Source organism: Podarcis gaigeae (genome assembly GCF_964106915.1).
Source record: "Podarcis gaigeae genome assembly, chromosome: 8".
In the NCBI taxonomy this organism is placed as follows: domain Eukaryota; kingdom Metazoa; phylum Chordata; class Lepidosauria; order Squamata; family Lacertidae; genus Podarcis; species Podarcis gaigeae.
The window spans coordinates 88,081,248-88,101,967 of record NC_139684.1 but is presented as its reverse complement, the minus strand read 5'-3'; the positions used below and the strand labels follow the sequence as shown (position 1 = coordinate 88,101,967).

At 49.4% G+C, this 20,720-nt stretch overlaps 1 protein-coding gene across 1 annotated transcript in view; it reads right to left on the bottom strand.

The window, feature by feature from the left end:
* Positions 1 to 20,720, bottom strand: part of LOC310851433 (leucine-rich repeat and fibronectin type III domain-containing protein 1-like protein) — a 67,768-nt gene that overhangs the window by 19,716 nt on the left and 27,332 nt on the right. The window contains exon 2 of the mRNA XM_083753845.1: positions 12,073 to 13,486. Coding sequence (XP_083609971.1) covers positions 12,073 to 13,463 — 1,391 coding nt within the window. The 5' untranslated portion in view covers positions 13,464 to 13,486. The remainder of the gene's footprint in view (positions 1 to 12,072; positions 13,487 to 20,720) is intronic.

Below are 20,720 nucleotides of genomic sequence, written 5' to 3'. Positions count from 1 at the left end.
GGTGGGAGAGCGCACCTGCCTTGCATCTAGAACGCCCCGGGTCCAGTCCCCGTTGGCAGCCTCTAGCTCCTGGTCTGAAATCCTAGGCAATTCTCTCTCAGTTCGTGCAGTCGCTACTGGAACAACAGAGTGACATGCTCTAAGGTCACGTCCCCTGTTCCTCTCAACTATTAATGGAGGAATCTGAGGGCTCCCTTGGACATAAAAACAAGGACACCAGCCAGGAATACCAGAAGAAAACAGCAGCCAGTAGGCTTGGTCTTTATTGAAGACTGTCGTGACAGGACTCTCACCTGCCACAAGGTGGAACAAGGTGGAAGCCCTGAACAAAAGAGAACCCAGACTTTTCTTAGTTGGGTGGCACTGTGGGTTAAACCACAGAGCCTAGGACTTGCCGATCAGAAGGTCGGCGGTTCAAATCCCCGCGACGGGGTGAGCTCCCGTTGCTTGGTCCCTGCTCCTGCCAACCTAGCAGTTCGAAAGCACGTCAAAGTGCAAGTAGATAAATAGGTACCACTCTGGCGGGAAGGTAAATGGCGTTTCCATGCGCTGCTCTGGTTCGCCAGAAGTGGCTCAGTCATGCTGGCCACATGACCCGGAAGCTGTACGCCGGCTCCCTCGGCCAATAAAGCGAGATGAGGCCGCAACCCCAGAGTCGGCCACGACTGCACCTAATGGTAAGGGGTCCCTTTACCTTTACCTAACCCCCATGTTACCCCCCCCAAACTACATCACTCATCCATCATGGTTACATCATGAAAGGGGAGGTCTGGTGGCCGTAATCTGAGCATCCTGGACCCTGCCCCATGGTTCCCCTTGCCCTCCACCAAACACCCATCAAGTGTAACAAAAGAGATATTTGCATTTCCCTGTTTCCCAGCCAAGTTCATCACACCCTTTTGTCTTCATCTGGGTTTGTTGTTTCTGGAATGGCTACCTGTCTGGCACTCAGGTGTCAGGATGCCAGGAGGGGTCAAGTTCACTGCATGTATGGTGTTAAATGAAAATGTTATGAAAATGATGTATAGATGGTACTTAACCTCTGTAAAACTAGCAGAGATCTACCATAAAAGTGATAATCTATGTTGGAAAGGTAAAGAAAAAGAAGGTAAAAGACTTCTGGGGAAAGATTTATAATGAATAAAAAAAAATGTTGAAATATACATTTATCAAGAAACCAGAGGCCTTTCTTCTTGGAATAATGGGTTTGGTATTGCCCAAGAAAGATGTTAGATTGTTTTTGTATGCCACAACTGCAGCTAGAATTTTGTTGGCCAAAAATTGGAAATTACAAGACGTACCAAGAGTGGAGGAATGGCAGATGAAGATGGTGGACTTTTGGGAGCTAGCTGACCTGACCAGAAGAGTCCGCGACCAGAAGGAGGAGGAGTACCAGGAGGTATGGAAGAAAATTAAAGACTATTAAAGACTATTTATCTAAATGTGCTAAGATAATCTAAATAGAATTGCTTGCCAGTATCAGATTGGCCTAGGATTTAAATATGGGATGTTATAGAATAATATGTTTAAAGTTAAAATGAAAAGAAAGAAAGATGTTAATTGACTGTGTAAATTTTATGTGAAAATTGTTTTGGAAAACTGCTACAATGATATATATGGAAACTCAGCCAGGGGGATTTGAGGAAGTCACCTAACAATGTTAACAAAAGAGGAATTATTACAGTCAGGATCTATGTTTGTTTGTTTGTTTTTTGATGTTTTCTTTTTATATTTGTTGATATGTTTGCTATAAATTTGGAAAATTAATAAAAATTTTGGAAGGAAAAAAAAAAGGAAGATGATTTCAGGATCCGGGTAGGTTCATATGTAAAGAGGCGGTCCTTGAGGTATTGCGGTCCTGATCCGTTTAACATGCGCTGGCCCCCCAATCTTGGGGACAACCCGGCACCTCTGCCTCCACAAATTTGCCCAGCTCTCTTTAAAGCCATCCATATTTGCTGGCCATCCCTGCCTCCTGTGGCAGAGAGTTCCGCAGGTTAACGAAACATTAACCTTCCTTTTCTCTGCCCTGAATCTTGCAACGTAAAATCCAGGAGTTCTGGTGTCACGAGAGAGGGAGAAAAGGGGCTCTTTTTTTCCATTCCAGGCATATCCAGCTGAGAAACGACTGAGTTGTCGGCATCACGGAATCGCTGCATCGCTCTCTAAGGAGACGGAATGAGCCACCTGTTGGGTCTCTGACTGAGTCACTCTTCCTGTCAGGAGGCACATCCGACAGGTGACTCACACAGACAGAGGGGGTGGGACGCTCTGGGGAGATGTTGTTTTCGTCCTCACCACACTTCAGAAGCAACCAGTTTCAGGTTTTAAGGGTGACGAGGGACCGATAATTTCGACGCACAGTAGATCAATCCCAACGCCGCCATCTGAAGTTCAGGGAATGCTACCTGAAATCACTCCATACTGGGGGTCATTAGAAAAGAAATTGAAAATAAAACTGCCAATAACATAATGACTAATTCAGCCAGCTAGCCCTGGTGATTATCTAATGCTTATTAGATGGATTTCCCCTAAATTGATTTCTGAACTTTGAATTTTATTGTTATTCGTGTTTTTATACTGTATTTTATGCTGCATTTACAATAAATTTGTTGTTAGCTGCTCTGAGCCCGGTTTTTGAACCAGAAGGGCAGGGTATAAATAAAAATTATTATTATTATTATTATTATTATTATTATTATTATTATTATACAAATCTCCGGTGAGACTGCATTTGGAGAACTTTGCACATAATTCTGGTCGCCTCCCCTCAGAAAGGATATTCTAGAGTTGGGAAAGTTTCAGAAAAGGGCGACCAAAATGATGGAGGGAGTGGAGGGATTCCTCTGTTAAGAACAGTTGTATCATTTGGGACTTTTTAGTTTAGATAAAAGGAGAAAGGGGCGACAAGATGGAAGTTTATTAAATCATGGCTGGAGCAGAGAAAGAGAGGCGTTTTTCTCCCTCTCTCCTCTAGAGGAGGCGCAATGAAGCTGAATGCTGAAATATTCAGGACAGGTAGTGCAAAGGAAATCTTCACAGAGCACAAACTATGTAACTCATTGCCACAGGAGGTGGTGATGGCCACCGACCTGGATAGCTTTATAAGAGAATTAGACATGTTCATAGAGGAGGCAGCTCTGCTTATGAACATGAGTTGCTGGAAACCGAAGAGGAGAATGTGGGATGTGAAACACAAGAGCAGTCAAGAACAACCTTCCTAGAGGGAACATGTTTACACATGGGGAGGGATGTTTGTCCAGCCGGCAGGTAAACTTCCTGTTTCCTTCTGGGCTGGGACAGACTTCCTCTGCATGTGACTAGAGGTGGGCGTGGCCTCACCTGTGCAGGTAACAACAAAAGCACAGGACAGGGCAGCCATCTCTCTCTCTTTGACTAAATGCATCGAAGAAGCAACATCTGCTTAGCCAAAGATACTCTCTTGGGCCCCAGCCAAGAGAGGACAAAGGGACTGTCTCCTTATGAGATAGTTTCCCGGTGTATGTTACTTTTCTAAGCAAAGCCTGCCTTCTGGAATCCGATTGTGAACAGAATGTGAGTGAGTAAACTCTTTTTATACTTTTATAGAAGACTGTGCCGTGTCTTCTCTTCTATGAGGGAATAAGGGGGAAATACCAGAACAGTTATTCTAGAGGCTTTGGCGAGCCTGAGCAAACGCATCCGCTGCGAGTTTAAAAAGGGGAATGTTACTCTGCTAAATTGTGGAACTTGTTTACACAAGTTGGAAAGGCTATAATCAGACAATATATCCTCTCCTGCAACCCTGAACATTCCCACAGGAAGGGACCCTGAGGATCATCTAGTCCAACCCCCCGCAATGCAGGAATTTGAAGCAGCCCCATACTGTGGGAATGTTGAGGATAGGAGGAGAGGCTATATTGATTGAATATTATCCTTCCTCACTCACGCTAGTGAGCTGGTAGCAGAGTACGTTCCCCTGTATATTGCAGGAAGCTAGTTGATGGATTTGTTAGATTCACATGATGGATGGATTCACATCCGCTGTGAGTTTAAAAGGGGGAATGTTACTCTGCTAAATTGTGAACTTGTTTACACATGTTGGAAAGGCTATAATCAGACAATATATCCTCTCCTGCATCCCTGAACATTCCCACAGAGGGGGCTCTTGTGCTCAAATCTGGAATAAGGGTTTCCCACTAGATGGGCCATTGACTTGATCAAGTACCCAGGCTCTTCTTATAGAACCTCCAGGTCCAGAGGCAGTCTATCTTGATTCTAGGTTGTTTGGGGTTTTTGGCCCCCATGAGAACAGGATGCTGGACCGACCCAGTACCCAGGGCCGTCTTATGGAACCTCCATGTGCAGAGTCAGTCTATCAACATTCCTAGATTCTTAGATGTATTAGGCTGGGCCAGATGGGCCCTTGGCGTGATCCAACGGGCTTTTCTTATCTTCTTATCTTATCTTAAGCTCCCACTATACGTTTTCTCTGTTCCTGCAGAGCTGCCTTCATAATTTAATAAGCCTCCGCCGTGTGCTCCCTGCCTGCCCCGATCAATGCCGCCTTCTCTCGGAAGGAGCAAGGAGACCCTGGTTCCAATTAGTTTATTTAAGAGCTGGGCTATTATCAGGACCGATCGCAGCAGCTGCTTGTCTCTGATACGCTCTTCTCTCTCTCGGCTGCTGAAATCTGCCTTTTTTGTGGGGCATCTGTTTTATTTATGCTTATTCCTCTTCTAATGTTTAGCGTCCTATTGTTTCCCCCCAGCTGTCTCTCTAAGTCACCTTGAAGACTTTTTTGCACGCTGTCAGAAGTAAGGGGAGCAGGCTCCACAACTTGGCCAGGAGGAAAGTGCCTTTGGGAGAGTCAACGCGGGAAGCTAGGGAGATCCTTCATGCTGAATCAGAACACTGGTCCATAAAGCCCAATACTGCCAACACGGGCTGGCAGAAGCTGTCCAGGATTTCAGGAAGGAGCCTGTGCTGGTCCTGTGGTTTTGCGTGAGGTGTGGTCTGAGTCCAGTCTGAGGTCGGCGGTGCAATATTGTGGCCGTCCGTCAAAGCTCAAGCTGGGTCCAAGCAGGGAGTCAGGCGAGGTCAGAAGCTCCGGCAGGACAGGGTTCAGACAGGAACTGGCTACCAACAATGTTGCTCCCGCAACCTGGGACTGGGGCTGGCTGGCTTTTATCTGCCCCGAGGCATAGGGCGGCCCCGGTCCACAGGTGACTCACCTCTCCTGGCCTGGAGGCGAGCACTCCTCCTGCGGGAACTTACTTCCCTCCGCCTCTCTGCCCTGAGCCTCTGCAGCTCAGGAGAGGCTGGAGGGTTCCTGGACCCAGAGGCAACCTCAGCTTCCCCTGACGGGGCTGAGAGTGGAGGACCTGCAGGCAATGGGTCCTCCATCACCTCCGGAGCCAGAGCAGACTCAGCTAGTGCCTGCGCCTGAGGATCCAGCACAGGTGTGGACCCTTCAGGCTCATGCCCCAGCCCTGGCTCAGCTGGTTCTGGAGGCGGAGAATCCTGTGCAGGCTGGGATTCCTCAGGTTCAGCCTCCGAGTCCGAATACCAGGCCATCACAGAGCCCCTGCCATCGTTACCTGGAGATTCCAGCAGGAATTGAACTTGGAACCGTCCTTCTTGCAAGACAGTTTCTCTGCCACTGAGCCACCGGTGCCCTGTGTGCGATTGTGCGCGTGTGTTCAGCAATTTCCCAGAAGCCGCGATCAAATTCCATGCCTAAATCCAGCACCGTGATGAAGCTTGATATGGTGACCTGCATTAAAATCGTGCAAATCAAGGCCCTGATTGCCTTTGCATGAATTATCCTTCCTTTTCTTCTCGGCTTCTTTGCATAATTCATTCTGCCTCTGAAGCGCCAGGAGAAGGAGAATCACAGTCTCCTGACCCCCAACCACGAAGCTTACATAAACAGTTCCTCCTCAGGGCATCTGAGATTCAAAGCCTGCTTCTGCAAACCTAGGGACTAGAAGCTTTGTCTTGTTTTTTTAAAGGGGCCGAGATCCTTCGGAAACCGAACTGCTGCAGTTGCCCCTCAAATCTTGGCATGTGCCAGCAGCATAAGAACATGGGTAGAGCCTGTATGGTCCGTATAGTGAAAGCTATGGTTTTCCCAGTAGTGATGTATGGAAGAGAGAGCTGGACCATCAAGAAGGCTGATCGCCGAAGAATGGATGCTTTTGAATTCTGGTGCTGGAGGAGACTCTTGAGAGTCCCATGGACTGCAAGAAGATCAAACATATCCATTCTGAAGGAAACCAGCCCTCAGTGCTCACTGGAAGGACAGATCCTGAAGCTGAGGCTCCAAGACTTTGGCCACCTCATGAGAAGAGAAGACTCCCTGGAAAAGACCCTGATGCTGGGAAAGATGGAGGGCGCAAGGAGAAGGGGACGACAGAGGACGAGATGGTGGGACAGTGTTCTCGAAGCTACCAGCATGAGGGAGGCAGTGGAAGACAGGAGTGCCTGGCGTGCTCTGGTCCAGGGGGCCACGAAGAGTCGGACACGACTAAACAACTAAACAACAAGAGCCTGTATACTGGATCAGGCCAATGGCCCATCTCATCCAGCATCCTGCTCTCGCAGTGGCCAAATACTCCTAAGAACCAAGAGATCCAGATAGACTGTCTGGAGGCTCCGTAAGAAACTAAGAAGAGTCTGATTGCTAGCTCAGGCCAAGGGCGCATCTAGTCCACCGTCCTTTTCCAGTGGCAGAGTTGGTTAGAGCATGGTGCTCATAACGCAAAGGTTGCAGGTTCACTCCCTGTATGTGAGGGATGTAATATCAGTCAAATACAACATTTCCTGTTTGCCCAGAGTGGACATGCAGGGGAATATTGCTGAAGGGCTTCCTGCCACACCTGTTTGGGAGTATCCTTCCTCTGCATGTAACTCGCTCTACGTGGGGCTGCCCTTGAGACTGACCCAGAAACTCCAGCGGGTGCAGAATGTCGCAGCGAGACTCCTTACGGGGTCCTCGCTGCGGGATCACATTCACCCGGTGCTATATCAGCTGCACTGGCTCCTGGTGGAGTACAGGATCAGGTTTAAGGTGCTGGTTTGAACCTTTATAACCCAATACGGCCTAGGACCCTCGTACCTATGGGACCGCCTCTCCTGGTATGCTCCACAGAGGACCTTACGGTCTTCAAACAAAAACATATTGGAAGTCCCAGGCCACAGGAAGGTTAGGCTGGCCTTGATCAGAGCCAGGGCCTTTTCGGCCGTGGCCCCGGCCTGGTGGAACGCTCTGTCACAAGAGACTAGGGCCGTGCAGGACTTGACATCTTTCTGCAGGGCCTGCAAGACGGAGCTGTTCCACCAGGCCTTTGGCCAAGGCACTGTCTGACCCGCTCCTTTGGCAATCCTCACACAACTCTAGCCCAATGGTTGCCATTAATAATAATAATAATAATAATAATAATAATTTATTTATACTCTGCCCATCTGGCTGAGTTTCCCCAGCCACTCTGGGCGGCTCCCAATCAGTGTTAAAAACAGTACAGCATTACATATTAAAAACCTCCCTGAACATTAATCTGATTTGAACTGATTTTATAATGGAACGATTTTAGAATGTTGTATCATTTTACTGTTGTTAGCCGCTCTGAGCCCAGCTACGGTTGGGGAGGGCAGGATATAAATAATTTATTATTATTATTATTATTATTATTATTATTATTATTATTATTATGTGACCAGGTAGATAGGTGTGACCTGGGAGACCCCATAAAGGAGCTAGTCTTGAGAACATCTCTTGTTGTTTTTTGTTTTTTGAATAATAAATTTTATTAGTATTTTCCACACAACAACAAAATAACAGAAAATAACAATACACAAAACACAAAAACAAGCATGCAAAAAAAAACACAAATCCAAATCCTATAAGTTAGTAATATAAACACTAAAAAGAAAAAGAAATATTGACTTCCACCAATCCCACAGCACCTCCTTTACCTCTCATTGTGACTTCCTGTTTTCCTGATCATCTCTATCCTAGCATCTAGATATAAATCCCTCTTTCTTCTCCTTTCACTTCACAAGGTTATTCCAGACTCAGCCAGATTTCTGTCCTCGAACCTTGGCTTTTAAGGTATTCATTTAGGCACTCCCATTCCTTTTCCACTTCACTTTTTGGTTTTGTCTTATTATATCTGTCAATTCGGTTAATTCTAAATATTCTGAAAGCTTACATCTCCCCTTGATGCCTTTTGCTGTGTGCTGGCTCTTACCTTTCCCGCCCCGACCTGGCCACAGTGATCCATGCGACGGTCACCTCCAGGCTTGATTACTGTAATTCGCTCTATGTGGGGCTGCCTTTGAGACTGACCCAGAAACTCCAGTGGGTGCAGAATGCTGCAGCGAGACTCCTCACGGGGTCCTTGCCACAGGAGCACATTCATCCAGTGCTTTACCAGCTGCACTGGCTCCCGGTGGAATACAGGATGAGGGATAAATACGCTTCAGAGTAAGTATTTTCAGGTTGCGCTCTGCAGCAACCCGGAAGTAACGGAGCACGTTATTTCCAGGTTTTGCTGCTCGCGCACTTGCAGACGGTCAAAATGACGTCACGCACATGTGCGGAAGCGCAGTTGCGTCTTACGTTCTGTTCAGGATGCGAACGGGGCTCTGGAACAGATCCCGTTCGCATCCCAAGGTACCACTGTACACCTGGAAACTATCTCATAAGGAGACAGTCCCTTTGTCCTCTCTGGGCTGGAAGCCAAGACAGCATCTTTGGCTAAGCAGATGTTGCTTCTTCGACGAAAATAGTCATAGAGAAAGAGATGGTGGCCAGTCCTATGCTTTTGTTACCTGCACAGGTGAGGCCACACCCACCTCTAGTCACACGCAGAGGAAGTGTGTCCCAGCCCAGAAGGAAACAGGAAGTTTACCTGCTGGCTGGACAAACATTCCTCCCCATGTGTAAACATGTTCACTCTAGGAAGGTTGTACTTGACTGCTCTTGGGTTTCAGAAGGAAACAGGAAGTTTACCTGCTGGCTGGACAAACATTCCTCCCCATGTGTAAACATGTTCACTCTAGGAAGGTTGTACTTGACTGCTCTTGGGTTTCACATCCCACATTTCCAACTCTGCAGTTTTATGAGAGCCAGTGTGGTGTAGTGGTTAAGAGCAGTAGTCTTGTAATCTGGTGAACCGGGTTCGCTTCCCCGCTCCTCCACATGCAGCTGCTGGGTGACCTTGGGCCAGTCACACTTCTCCGAAATCTCTCAGCCCCACTCACCTCACAGAGTGTTTGTTGTGGGGGAGGAAGGGAAAGGAGATTGCTAGCCGCTTTGAGACTCCTGAAGGGGAGTGAAAGGCGGGATATCAAATCCAAACTCTTCTTCTTATGATTCTATAATTCTATATGATTATTTCAGTGGCCAAATACCCCAAAGAACCTGGGGATCTAGACAGACTGCCTCTAGACCTGCAGGTTCCGTAAGGAAAGTTTAAAAAGCCTGGCTGCTAGATCAGGCCACTGGCTGTTCTCACAGGGGCCAAATTGATGCCCAAAAGGGAAGCAGGATACGACCACAGGAACACTCTCATCTCCTGCAGTTTCCAGAAACTGCCATTCAGAAGTGTCGCACAGCATAGCCCTGTCCACAGTTCTTGGCATTTGCTGGATCCTTTCAGTGCTGACCGAAGCCAAAAATCCAGCTGGCTGACCGCACAACCTGCCCTTCCCCTCCGGCAAGGATAAACAATCACAAACACGGAGATGTCTTTGAGATGAAAAGGCCCCTGGAGCTCCCCCGCTACCGGATTTCCACTGATCGCAGCGTGGTTCCCCTGCTCCGGCAGCTTATGAATTATTCTCCTTCAGCCTCCAGAGGGGAGGATTTCAGAAGGTAAAACAGCAACTTTATCTGAGGCCAACTTCAAAAGGCAGGAACTGGGCACCCAAAGGATGACGGGTACTCGCTCCTCTCGTTCGCAGGCTGCCACGGTCGGCGGAGCCAAGGTGAAATCGCACAAGGCGGAAAGGGGAAAGCCGTATTTCGGTGGTGGGGAAACTTAGCCAGCATGGGGCACCCACAGGTTCTGACTGTGTGACAGTTTTTTCACCAGCGACGGCTTCTGTGTCTCTAAGCAGAAAAACCTGGCCTTCTGCTGATGGCAAGAAGGGGCAAGGGCTTTCCTCTCGGTTGCAAAAAGTGTCGCCTCGAATAAGATTCGGGACAGGTAAAAGAAGCAACCTGTTCATGCAGCACAGAGTTAAACTGTGGAACTCACTGCCATAGGAAGCACTGTAGGAATGATCACTGGGTTGCGGAGCACACTCCCGCCCATGGGGAGCCTCAGCTGTATGCACCATAGCTGTCAACCGTCCCTTATTTGGTGGGAAACTCCCTTATCCCAGCGCCGTGTCCCGCTGCTGTCCCTTATTGATGATGTCCCTTCAATTTCCCGGGTTTCAAAGGAAGCAGCTCCTCTCCCTCCCTCTCTGCCGGCCAGGGAGGAGGGAGGCTCCAACTGGGTTGCTTGGCTGCGTTGCTCACCCAATAAGGAGTCTGAGAACGACTGGGGAGTGGAGCTTGCATGCCTTGTGCGGATCAAATCGGCCGCCTTGCCTGGGGACTCGCCTTTGCTCAGCGCTTCCCAGCGGAGAGGTGACGGTGGTTTTCCTTGCTGCATCCCCTTTGCCGGGTTGCTGCGCTGTGGGAACCACCGCTTGAGGCTTCGTTGGGCTGCTGGCTGGGCTTTCCGCCTTTGCCTCAGAGGGGCTCAGAAGTTGAACATACCTGTGCCCTGAAAATCCCTTATTTTGGCTGCTGATCCCTTATTTTTGAGGCTGCTGGTGCCTTATGTCCAAATCTGTAAGTTGACAGCTATGGTCTGCACGTGTGACCTTGGGGTGTGGTGCACCCCCCCCCTCACAGATAAGGCCACAGCTGTCTGAACATCTTGCCCTCTGTCTAACCTTTTGCCGTCTCAGTAGTCTGCCGTGTCCTGTCTGTGACCTTTGTCTCTGAGACCTTTCCCCTGTGCAAGGGGAAAATGACGGGGTGGAAACGGGTGCCAAAATAACTTTGTACCACCCCATGGTCTCGGGACTGGAAGATGTGCAAAGGTCACAGCCCAAAAATGTACCGTACTTTTCGCTCCATAAGGCGCACCAGACCACAGGGCACACCTAGTTTTTAGAGGGGGAAATCAGGGGGGGGAATCCGCTTCTCCCAGAGCTGCTGGGGAACCCCATGTTCCCCCCACCCCTGCCCCAAAGAGCAAAGAAGCCAAGACAATTTTCGCGGCAATTCGAACTACTGACCTTCTGATCGGCAAGTCCTAGGCGCTGTGGTTTAACCCACAGCGCCACCCACATCCCTTAGGTAGTCGGTCTATAAGGTGCTACTTATTATTATTATTATTATTACTATTATTATTATTATTATTATTATTATTATTATTATTTCGACTATGTGAACAGCGTATCACATCAAATGCAACTCTATGAATGAAAAACAGAGATGCTATATAGGTACCTTTGTTATCCATGAAAATCTTTCAGTAAAAGCATAAGGTAAAGGTAAAGGTACCCCTGCCCGTACGGGCCAGTCTTGACAGACTCTGGGGTTGTGCGCCCATCTCACTCAAGAGGCCAGGGGCCAGCGCTGTCCGGAGACACTTCCGGGTCACGTGGCCAGCGTGACATCGCTGCTCTGGCGAGCCATTTACCTTCCCGTTTACCTTCCCGCTGGTAACGCCGTTTACCTTCCCGCTGGTAAGCGGTCCCTATTTATCTACTTGCACCCGGAGGTGCTTTCGAACTGCTAGGTTGGCAGGCGCTGGGACCGAGCAGTGGGAGCGCACCCCGCCGCAGGGATTCGAACCGCCGACCTTTCGATCGGCAAGTCCTAGGCGCTGAGGCTTTAACCCACAGCGCCACCTGCGTCCCAATCAGTAAAAGCATACACGCACACAAATATATATATATATATATATCTCCTCTCCTAATGTCTAAATCCTCTCACTTATATGCTGCCTCTCCTCATTTAACTGCCAGAGATTTTGCCTGCCTCTCAACAAGAACTGCCACTTTAGGGAACCCAGCGATGCTCACCTGTAGACTAAGGTATCGTCCGAAGAGCTGTTGTATTGGATCTGGTACATCCGAATACCGGGCACGTGCCACTGGGGGTACCAGCGGATCAGCACCGAGGAGGCCGACACCTCCGAGGCCGCCACCCCCTTGTCCTGAGAGGCCCCCGTTTCGTTGGCACCGGCGGGGAGGGCGCCCTTAGCCGGAGTCAAGATATCTGAGGGCCCCGCCGCCTCGGGGAGTTTGGGGGCTGTGCCGTTGGCGAGGTGCGGCAAAGGGTTGACCACCAGCTCGATGGACGTGGTGGCCTCCCCGGCGGCGTTGGAGGCGATGCAGGTGAAGGCCCCAGTGTCCTGGACGGTGGCGATGAGCACCTCGAGCGTGCCGTTCTCGTAGGACGTCGTCCGAGAGGTGTTGGCCACCACTTTGCCTTCTGGCGAGACCCAGTGGATGGAGGGCTCGGGGTCGCCCACGCCGCGGCACCGAAGAACCGCCTCCTCGCCTTCCGTCACTACCAGCCGGCCAGTGTATCGGGTGATGACCGGCGGCTCGCAGATGAACTCCTCCTCCGGGATGGTCCAGAAGTATTTCCCCAGCAGGTCCGGCGGAGAGGCGCAGGTCTCCAAGTCGTCCTCGCGGGTGAGCCTCCGCAGCCACAGCAGCTCACAGTTGCAGTGCAGAGGGTTGCCGCCGAAGCTGAGGACCAGCGAGGACAGAGGAGACCCCTTGGATTTGGCGTAGACAGGAATGCGGAGGAAAAGAGGGTCCGGGGGAATTTTCTTGAGCTTGTTGGACGTCATGTCCAAGCGGGCCAGCTTGAGAAGGTTTGTGAACACCCCCTCGGGGACGTAGTCGATCAAGTTGTGGTCCAAGTTGAGGGAGTTGACGTTGTTGAGCCGGCGGATGGTGTCCCAAGGGACTTGCACCAGGTTGTTGTAGGAGAGGTCCAGGTCTTCCAGGGTGCCAGCAAAGTCGTCGAAGGCCCCGGGAGAGATGTCCTGGAGTTGGTTGTTGCTGAGGATGAGGTGGCGAAGGTTGGGCAGCCCCTTCAGCTGCTCGGCGCCGATCAACAGCAGGCGGTTGTTGTCCAGGTGTAGCGCGCGGAGGCTGCGGAGGTCGGCGAAGGCGTAGGGCAGGATCTGGCTGATGGTGTTGCGGGAGAGGGTGAGGTGGACCAAGCTGGTCATGTTGGAGAAGTCCTTGCGGCGGACGACAGTGATGAAGTTGTCCGTCAGACGCAGCTCCACCGTCCGCCGGTCGATGACGGTGGGCACAAAGAGGAGGCCCGTCCGGGTGCAGAGGATGGCCAGGGAGGGAGAGAGGTTCTGGCACATGCAGCGCTTGGGGCACACCTGGGCACGGCCCAGGCTGGTGCTGAGCACCACCAGGACGCAGAGCAGGAGCCGCTCCATGGTGCTGCCGTCAGAGGGAGGAACTGCGGAGAAAACAGAGGGGGGGGGAGAGGGGAGAAGTTAGAAGGGGTCGACACCATGGCAGCTCACAGGACTTTACAAGGAAGGGAGCTCAGCTGGGTCACATAATTAATAAATAATAATAATAATAATAATAACAACAATAATAAGAATAATTTATTTATACCCTGCCCATTTGGCTGTGTTTCCCCAGCCACTCTGAGCGGCTCCCAACATAATATTAAAAACGATAAAACATCAGACATTAAAAGCTTCCCTAAACAGGGCTGCCTTCAGATGTCTTCTAAAGGTCAGACAGTTGTTTATTTCCTTGACGTCTGATGGGATGGCGTTCCACAAGGCGGGCACCACCACCGAGAAGGCCCTCTGCCTGGTTGTGGCGTTTGCCCACCTAGGTGTGTGACGTCATACTGGGGTCATAAGGAAAGGGGTTAACTAATTGTAAAATGGCTAACCTGTAGGAACCCAAGGGGAGCACTTAGAGTTAGAGTTGTTAAGAAGTCAGTCTGGAGTTAGAGAAAAGAGAGGGAGGATAAACCTGTGGGTTGGGCTAGTTTGATGCGAGAGGGTGTGAGAATCTGTTAAGAGGAATCAGTCAAACAGTTGAGATAATTAGTCAGAAGGTATTAGGAAGGTATAGGCCGGTAAAGAAACTAAGGTTAAGAAACTGACAAGAAAATTATCTGAGAAACCATAAACTTGTTAATGCTTATAAAATAAACTGGTTTATTTGGTTTAATTTTAACAACTGTCTGGACTCAGTGTGTACCCGAGAGTAATGGGTTGGTGGCAGTGGTGGGATGCGAGCACAGGGATCAATAGACCGTCAAACATCCGGGGACCCTGTGAGATTGCCACCCTGGTTCCCTGCAACCTCACTTCTCTCAGTGAGGGAACCGCCAGAAGACCCTTGGATCTGGACCTCAGTGTCTGGGCTGAACGAAGGGGGTGGAGATGCTCCTTCAGTATTCCAGAGTTTTAGGGGTGGAAGGTTCCCCCAAGAATCATCTATTCCAACCTCCTGCAAGGAATCGCAGCTATAGGTTCGCTTAAAGATGGCATCCAACCTCTGCTTAACAACCTCCAATGATTTGTAGAATCGTACGGTTGGAAGGGACCCCAAACGTCATCTAGTCAGAACCCTTTGCAATGTGGGAATCAAAGCCGAAGAATCGTATCCATCCAAGCTCTGCTTAAAAACCTCCAAATTGTTCTATATTATCCCAAAGGGGGGAGGTTTCTACACCAGCCTAGGGACAGGGTTTTTTCTGTTGCTTAAATGTTACAGTAAAATGGGCCTCTCTTTGGAATGTCTGGCTTAGGCGGGTAAAAGATAAGAGCAAGGTTGAATGGGTGTTATTGTGGCCCCAGACCGGGGGGGGGGGGGGAGACTGAAGACAAGGAGGCGAGTTGAAAGGGAGGAGGGTAACGCAGGAGACAAAGCCCCATCTTAATGCTATTAGTATAAATCACATAGAATCATAGAATAGAATCATAGAATCATAGAGTTGGAAGAGACCACAAGGGCCATCGAGTCCAACCCCCTGCCAAGCAGGAAACACCATCAGAGCACTCCTGACATATGGTTGTCAAGCCTCTGCTTAAAGACCTCCAAAGAAGGAGACTCCACCACACTCCTTGGCAGCAAATTCCACTGTCGAACAGCTCTTACTGTCAGGAAGTTCTTCCTAATGTTTAGGTGGAATCTTCTTTCTTGTAGTTTGGAACCATTGCTCCGTGTCCGCTTCTCTGGAGCAGCAGAAAACAACCTTTCTCCCTCCTCTATGTGACATCCTTTTATATATTTGAACATGGCTATCATATCACCCCTTCACCTCCTCTTCTCCAGGCTAAACATGCCCAGCTCTCTTAGCCGTTCCTCAAAAGGCATCGTTTCCAGGCCTTTGACCATTTTGGTTGCCCTCCTCTGGACACGTTCCAGTTTGTCAGTGTCCTTCTTGAACTGTGGTGCCCAGAACTGGACACAGTACTCCAGGTGAGCTCTGTTTTACATGTGAACATGTGTCAAGGTTCATAGCGTGGCGAGGCTGGTGCAGGAAGGAAAGGGGGGGCAAGCCCATGTAAGGACATAGGAAGTTGCCATAACTTTCGGTTTACAAGAAATCAGGTGGTATTGTATTCTGCAAATCTATAAAAAGGGGGCGCACCCTGACTGGGTGTGCAGGTTGCGAACCTATCGCCCTGTACCTTTGTTCTGCATATATGCACTTCAAATAAAATCCTGTTAATAACCTGCAAGGATGTTTTGCCGCTTTGTGTGAATCTGTGTTCCGGGGACCCAATAGCAGATGTGGTTGGTCCTTCACAACTAATCATAGAATTGCACAACTGAAAGGGACCCAAAGGCCATCTATTCAACCTACTGCAATGCAAGCAGCATAGCTAATCACAGTCAGGCCAAAAACTGGGAACCTCTCAGTGGAAAATAGCCCCAAATCTTACACCGGGCGCTTGTTATCACTCACTCTGGAATTTAGCTATAAGGGATAATTTGAGGTTTCAGCAGGGACTAGAAAATGCATGCACTTTTTATACAATTGAATATAGAGTGAGGTCCTGATTTTTGAGCCAACACTCATCACAGCCTGGCAAAAATATTCCCCACTTGGCCTTTGTTATTTTAACTCATGAGCAACTGTACTCATCCTATATCCCTGTTTGACAGCTTTGTTTTTCATTTTCAAAATTTTCATCTGTTGTTCTAACCCTTCTCTCTGTTTTATACACATTACAAAAGGAAACTTCAAAACTTTACCAAAAAACATTTTAAAAGAGAGAAGAATCCAGCTGGTTCATAGAGTTGGAAGGGATTCAAAGGGTCATTATCATTTATTATATTTTTTTTCCTATTTATTATATTTGTATTCCAGCCTTCACCCACAGATCGCAGGGCCCTTTGCAGCAGCATAAAAATACAAGATAAAAACACAAAATACAGAATCAGTTTCAAAAACGGCACTTTGAATTGGGCCCGGAAGCTAATCGGCAGCCAGTGCGGTCAGGTCAGGATCGGTGCGATATGCTCAGACCGTCTTGACCCGGTGAGCAACCTGGCCGCTGAATTCTGCACCAGCTGAAGTTTCCGAACTGTCTTCGGGGGCAGCCCCATGTATAGCACATTGCAGTAATCTAACCAGAGCATGGACAACATAAGTTAAACTATCCCTGTCCAGATAGGGGCACACCTGGGACACCAGCCAAAGCTGATGGAAGGCCACTGAGCCTCAAGCAACAGCAAAGGGTCCAGGACAGGGGTCAACAAACTTACCGCACCTCAGGCCGGTGTCTCCAGCGCCGATTGCGCGGCGGGCCGGATGGTAGGAGAGCGCGTGCCCAAATGTGTGCACATACGCCATTTCCGGCGCACTTCCGGTTCGGAGGAGCACTGGAAATAGCTTGTGCGCATGTGCACGGGCCTCCTCCGACCCGGATGTGCACCGGAAATAACGGCCGCGCATGCGCAAATAATGCTTGCGCATGCACACAAGCTATTTCCAGTGCTCCTCCGAACCGGAAGCGGGGGTCGCTGCGAGCTGGATAAACGAGTCCCTTGGGCCTCATCCGGCCCACAGGCCTTAGTTTGGAGACCCCTGATCCAGGAGGACCCCCAAGCTAAGCACCTGCTCTTTCAAGAGCAGGCGACCTCCCATTCATGCGGTAGGGAAAGTTCTTCCAGATATTTACAGTGGTCCCTTGGTTCTCAAACGCCTTGGCACTCAAACAACTGAAAACCCGGAAGTAAGTGTTCCGGTTTGCGAACTTCTTTCGGAAGCCGAACGTGCTCCGTTTTGAGTGCCAAGCTTCTGATTTGAGTGCCACACTTCCATTTTGAGGGTTATGCTGAGCTCTGTCTGTTGCTATTTATTTTGCGGTTTTGTTCTGGCTGCTCTTTTCGGTTTTGTGATTGTGTGGAACCCAGTTTTATTGCTTTCGTTTTATGGATCAATGGTCTTGTTAGATAGTAAAATTCATGTTAAATTGCTGTTTTAGAGGTTGTTTTTAAAAGTCTGGAACAGATTAATCCATTTTGCATTACTTTCTATGGGAAAGCGTGCCTTGGTTTTGGAATGCTTTGGTTTCGGAATGGACCTCTGGAACGGATTGTTTGAGAACCAAGGTACCGCTGTAGTCGGAATCTCTTTTCTTACTCCACTTTCCACGTGGCAGACCTTCAGATATTTGAAGACAGCTGGACGTGGGTGACGCTGTGGGTTAAACCACAGAGCCCAAGACTTGCCGATCAGGCGGTTTGAATCCCCACAATGTGGTGAGCTCTCGTTGCTCGGTCCCTGCTCCTGCCAACCTAGCAGTTAAAACGCATGTCAAAGTACAAGTAGATAAATAGGTACCACTCCAGCGGGAAGGTAAACGGCGTTTCTGTGCGCTGCTCTGGTTTGCCAGAAGCAGCTTAGTCATGCTAGCCACATAACCCGGAAAAACTGTCTGCAGACAAATGTCGGCTCCCTGTGCCAGTAAAGCGAGATGAGCGCCGCAACCCCGGAGTCGGTCAGGGGCATAGCTGTCAACTTACAGATTTGAAAATAAGGGACCAGCACCCTCAAAAATAAGGAATCAGCAGCCAAAATAAGGGATTTTCCAAGTACAGGTATGTTCAACTTCTGAGCCCCTCCAAGCCAAAGGCAGAAAGCTGAGCCAGCAGCCAAACGAAGCCTCAAGCAGTGGTTTCCACAGCGCAGCAACCCAGCAAAGGGGATGCAGCAAGGAAAACCACCGTCACCTCTCCGCTGGGAAGCGCTGAGCAAAGGCGAGTCCCCAGGCAACGCAGCCGATTTGATTGGCACAAGGCATGCAAGCTCCACCCCCCAGTCGTTCTTAGACTCCTTGTTGGGTGAGCAGCGCAGCCAAGCAACACAGTTGGAGCCTCCCTCCTCCCTGGCCGGCAGAGAGTGAGGGAGGGAGAGGAGCTGCTTCCTTTGAAACCCGGGAAATTTAAGGGACATCATCAGTAGGGGACAGCAGTGGGACACGGCGCTGGGATAAGGGAGTTTCCCGCCAAATAAGGGACGGTTGACAGCTATGGTCAGGGGTCCCTTTACCTTTACCTATCCCAGCCATCTTCTGTCCCAGCCACACCCTGGAGCGTTCGGCATGCCAAGCAAGTGTTCCACTGTTTAGAAAGGCAGAGAAGGGGTGGGGGAGGCGTTGCTGCACTTTCATCCCAGACATCCATTTAGCAGCTCTCTATTTCTCTTTCCCAAGAATCTGCGTAATCCTTTTCTAAAGCCATGGGAGCCAGAGGCCATCAACACATCTTGTCATAATGGAATCCCGTAACTTAATTACGTGTCGGGTAGAGAAATTCTTCTTTATGCCTGTCCTGAACCCGCCGTTGCTTCAGTTGTGCCGCGTGACCCTGAGGTCTAGCATTATCAAAGAGGGAGAGAGGAAAATTCCTTCTACTCCACATCATTTACAATTCGACAAAGCTCTCATCTCCGGCTTTTTATATCTTTCCACACACACACACAAAAACCTGACGCTTCCTCTAGCCTGCTTTTCTGAATTGCTAAATTGGATTTCAAGATTCACTCCTATTGACACGGCTCTCCATTCAAAACGTTTGTTTATCCCGCAACGCTCATTCCTCTCATCCCATCTGCAGGGCCTTGACATCATTGGCAACGCTTTTCAAACCAGCAAACAGCGGAGCGCAAACAGAGGCTCGGAACAATCGCCAGGTGTGACCTTTGCCGATCGATTCCCCGACACACCTCTCCCACAACACCCTTTGTAATTGTTCGGCTGCCTTCCCCGCCCACCATAAACTCCCCAGTTAAGTGCTCCAATTTATAAACAGCTCAAATCAACAGGAGATGATGCTCCTTAGGCATGGGAGGCTGTGAGGCAGGAGGCCGACAGCAGGGGGAGCCAGAGTCAATGAGTGGAAGGGCCATGTCATTCAGCCAGGACGCTGAGGTCCAGCGCCGAGGGCCTTCTGGCAGTTCCCTCATTGCGAGAAGTGGGGTTACAGGGAACCAGACACAGGGCCTTCTCGGCGGTGGCGCCTGCCCTGTGGAACGCCCTCCCAGCAGATGTGAAGGAAATAATCTTTTCTTTAAAAGACATCTGAAGGCAGCCCTGTTCAGGGAAGTTTTTAATATTTAATTCTGTATTGTTTTAGAACTTGATTGGAAGCCGGCCAGGTGGGCGGGTATTAATAATAATAATAATAATAATAATAATAATAATAATAATAATAATTAACATTAGAGCCAAGGCTCCATAATAAATAAGAATAATAGATTTTATTTATACCCCACCCTCCCTGGCTAGAGCCTGGCTCAGGGCGGCTAACATCAGTAAAATTACAGTAAAAAACATAATTTAAAATACAGGTTAAAATGCAATTTAAAATGCAGCCTCATTTTAAAAGTAGCCCATAGATCAAGACCATAAGGGGAGGGAAGCATAAGGGTCAGACTGAGTCCAAACCAAAGGCCAGGCGGAACAGCTCTGTCTTGCAGGCCCTGCGGAAAGATGTCAAGTCCCGCAGGGCCCTAGTCTCCTGTGACAGAGCGTTCCACCAAGTCGGGGCCAGTACTGAAAAGGCCCTGGCCCTAGTTGAGACCAATCTAACCACCTTGCGACCTGGGACCTGCAACATGTTGCCATTTGTGGACCTTAAGGTCCTCTGTGGGGCATAACATCAAGTCCAGTGTCCTGTTCTCCGGGTGGTGAAATACCCCTAATGTCAGGGACTGAGGGGAGGGAGGACACAGAAGATGATGACTTAGATCCCGGGTCGTGGTGGTGGGGACACGGCGGAGCAGTCTGGGGAAGGAATGAGCTAGGATCATAAATTTTGTAGTTAGAAGGGACCCCTGGGGTCATCTAGTCCAAACAACTGCAAGGCAGAAATCTCAGCTAACGCATCCATGACTGGTGGCCATCCGATCTCTGCTTTAAAATCTCCAAGAAAGGAGAGTCCCCCACTTCCCAAGGGAGTCCATTCCACTGCCAAACAGCTGGGAGGTGCTAGAAGCAAGGGGACTGAGTGATGGGGGTGGGAGGTGAGGGTTCAGAAGGAGAGTCTTCCATGACAGGGCTAGAGGCTGAGAGTCACAGTGGTGTTAGAATTCCTGCTCCGTGATTGCAGTCATGGGATTGTTGTCTATCACATGACGGTGTATGTTTTGACTCTACCGAGTGGGAAGTGACGGAGACAGGGTGTTTGTGTTTCTGTGTTCCATGAAG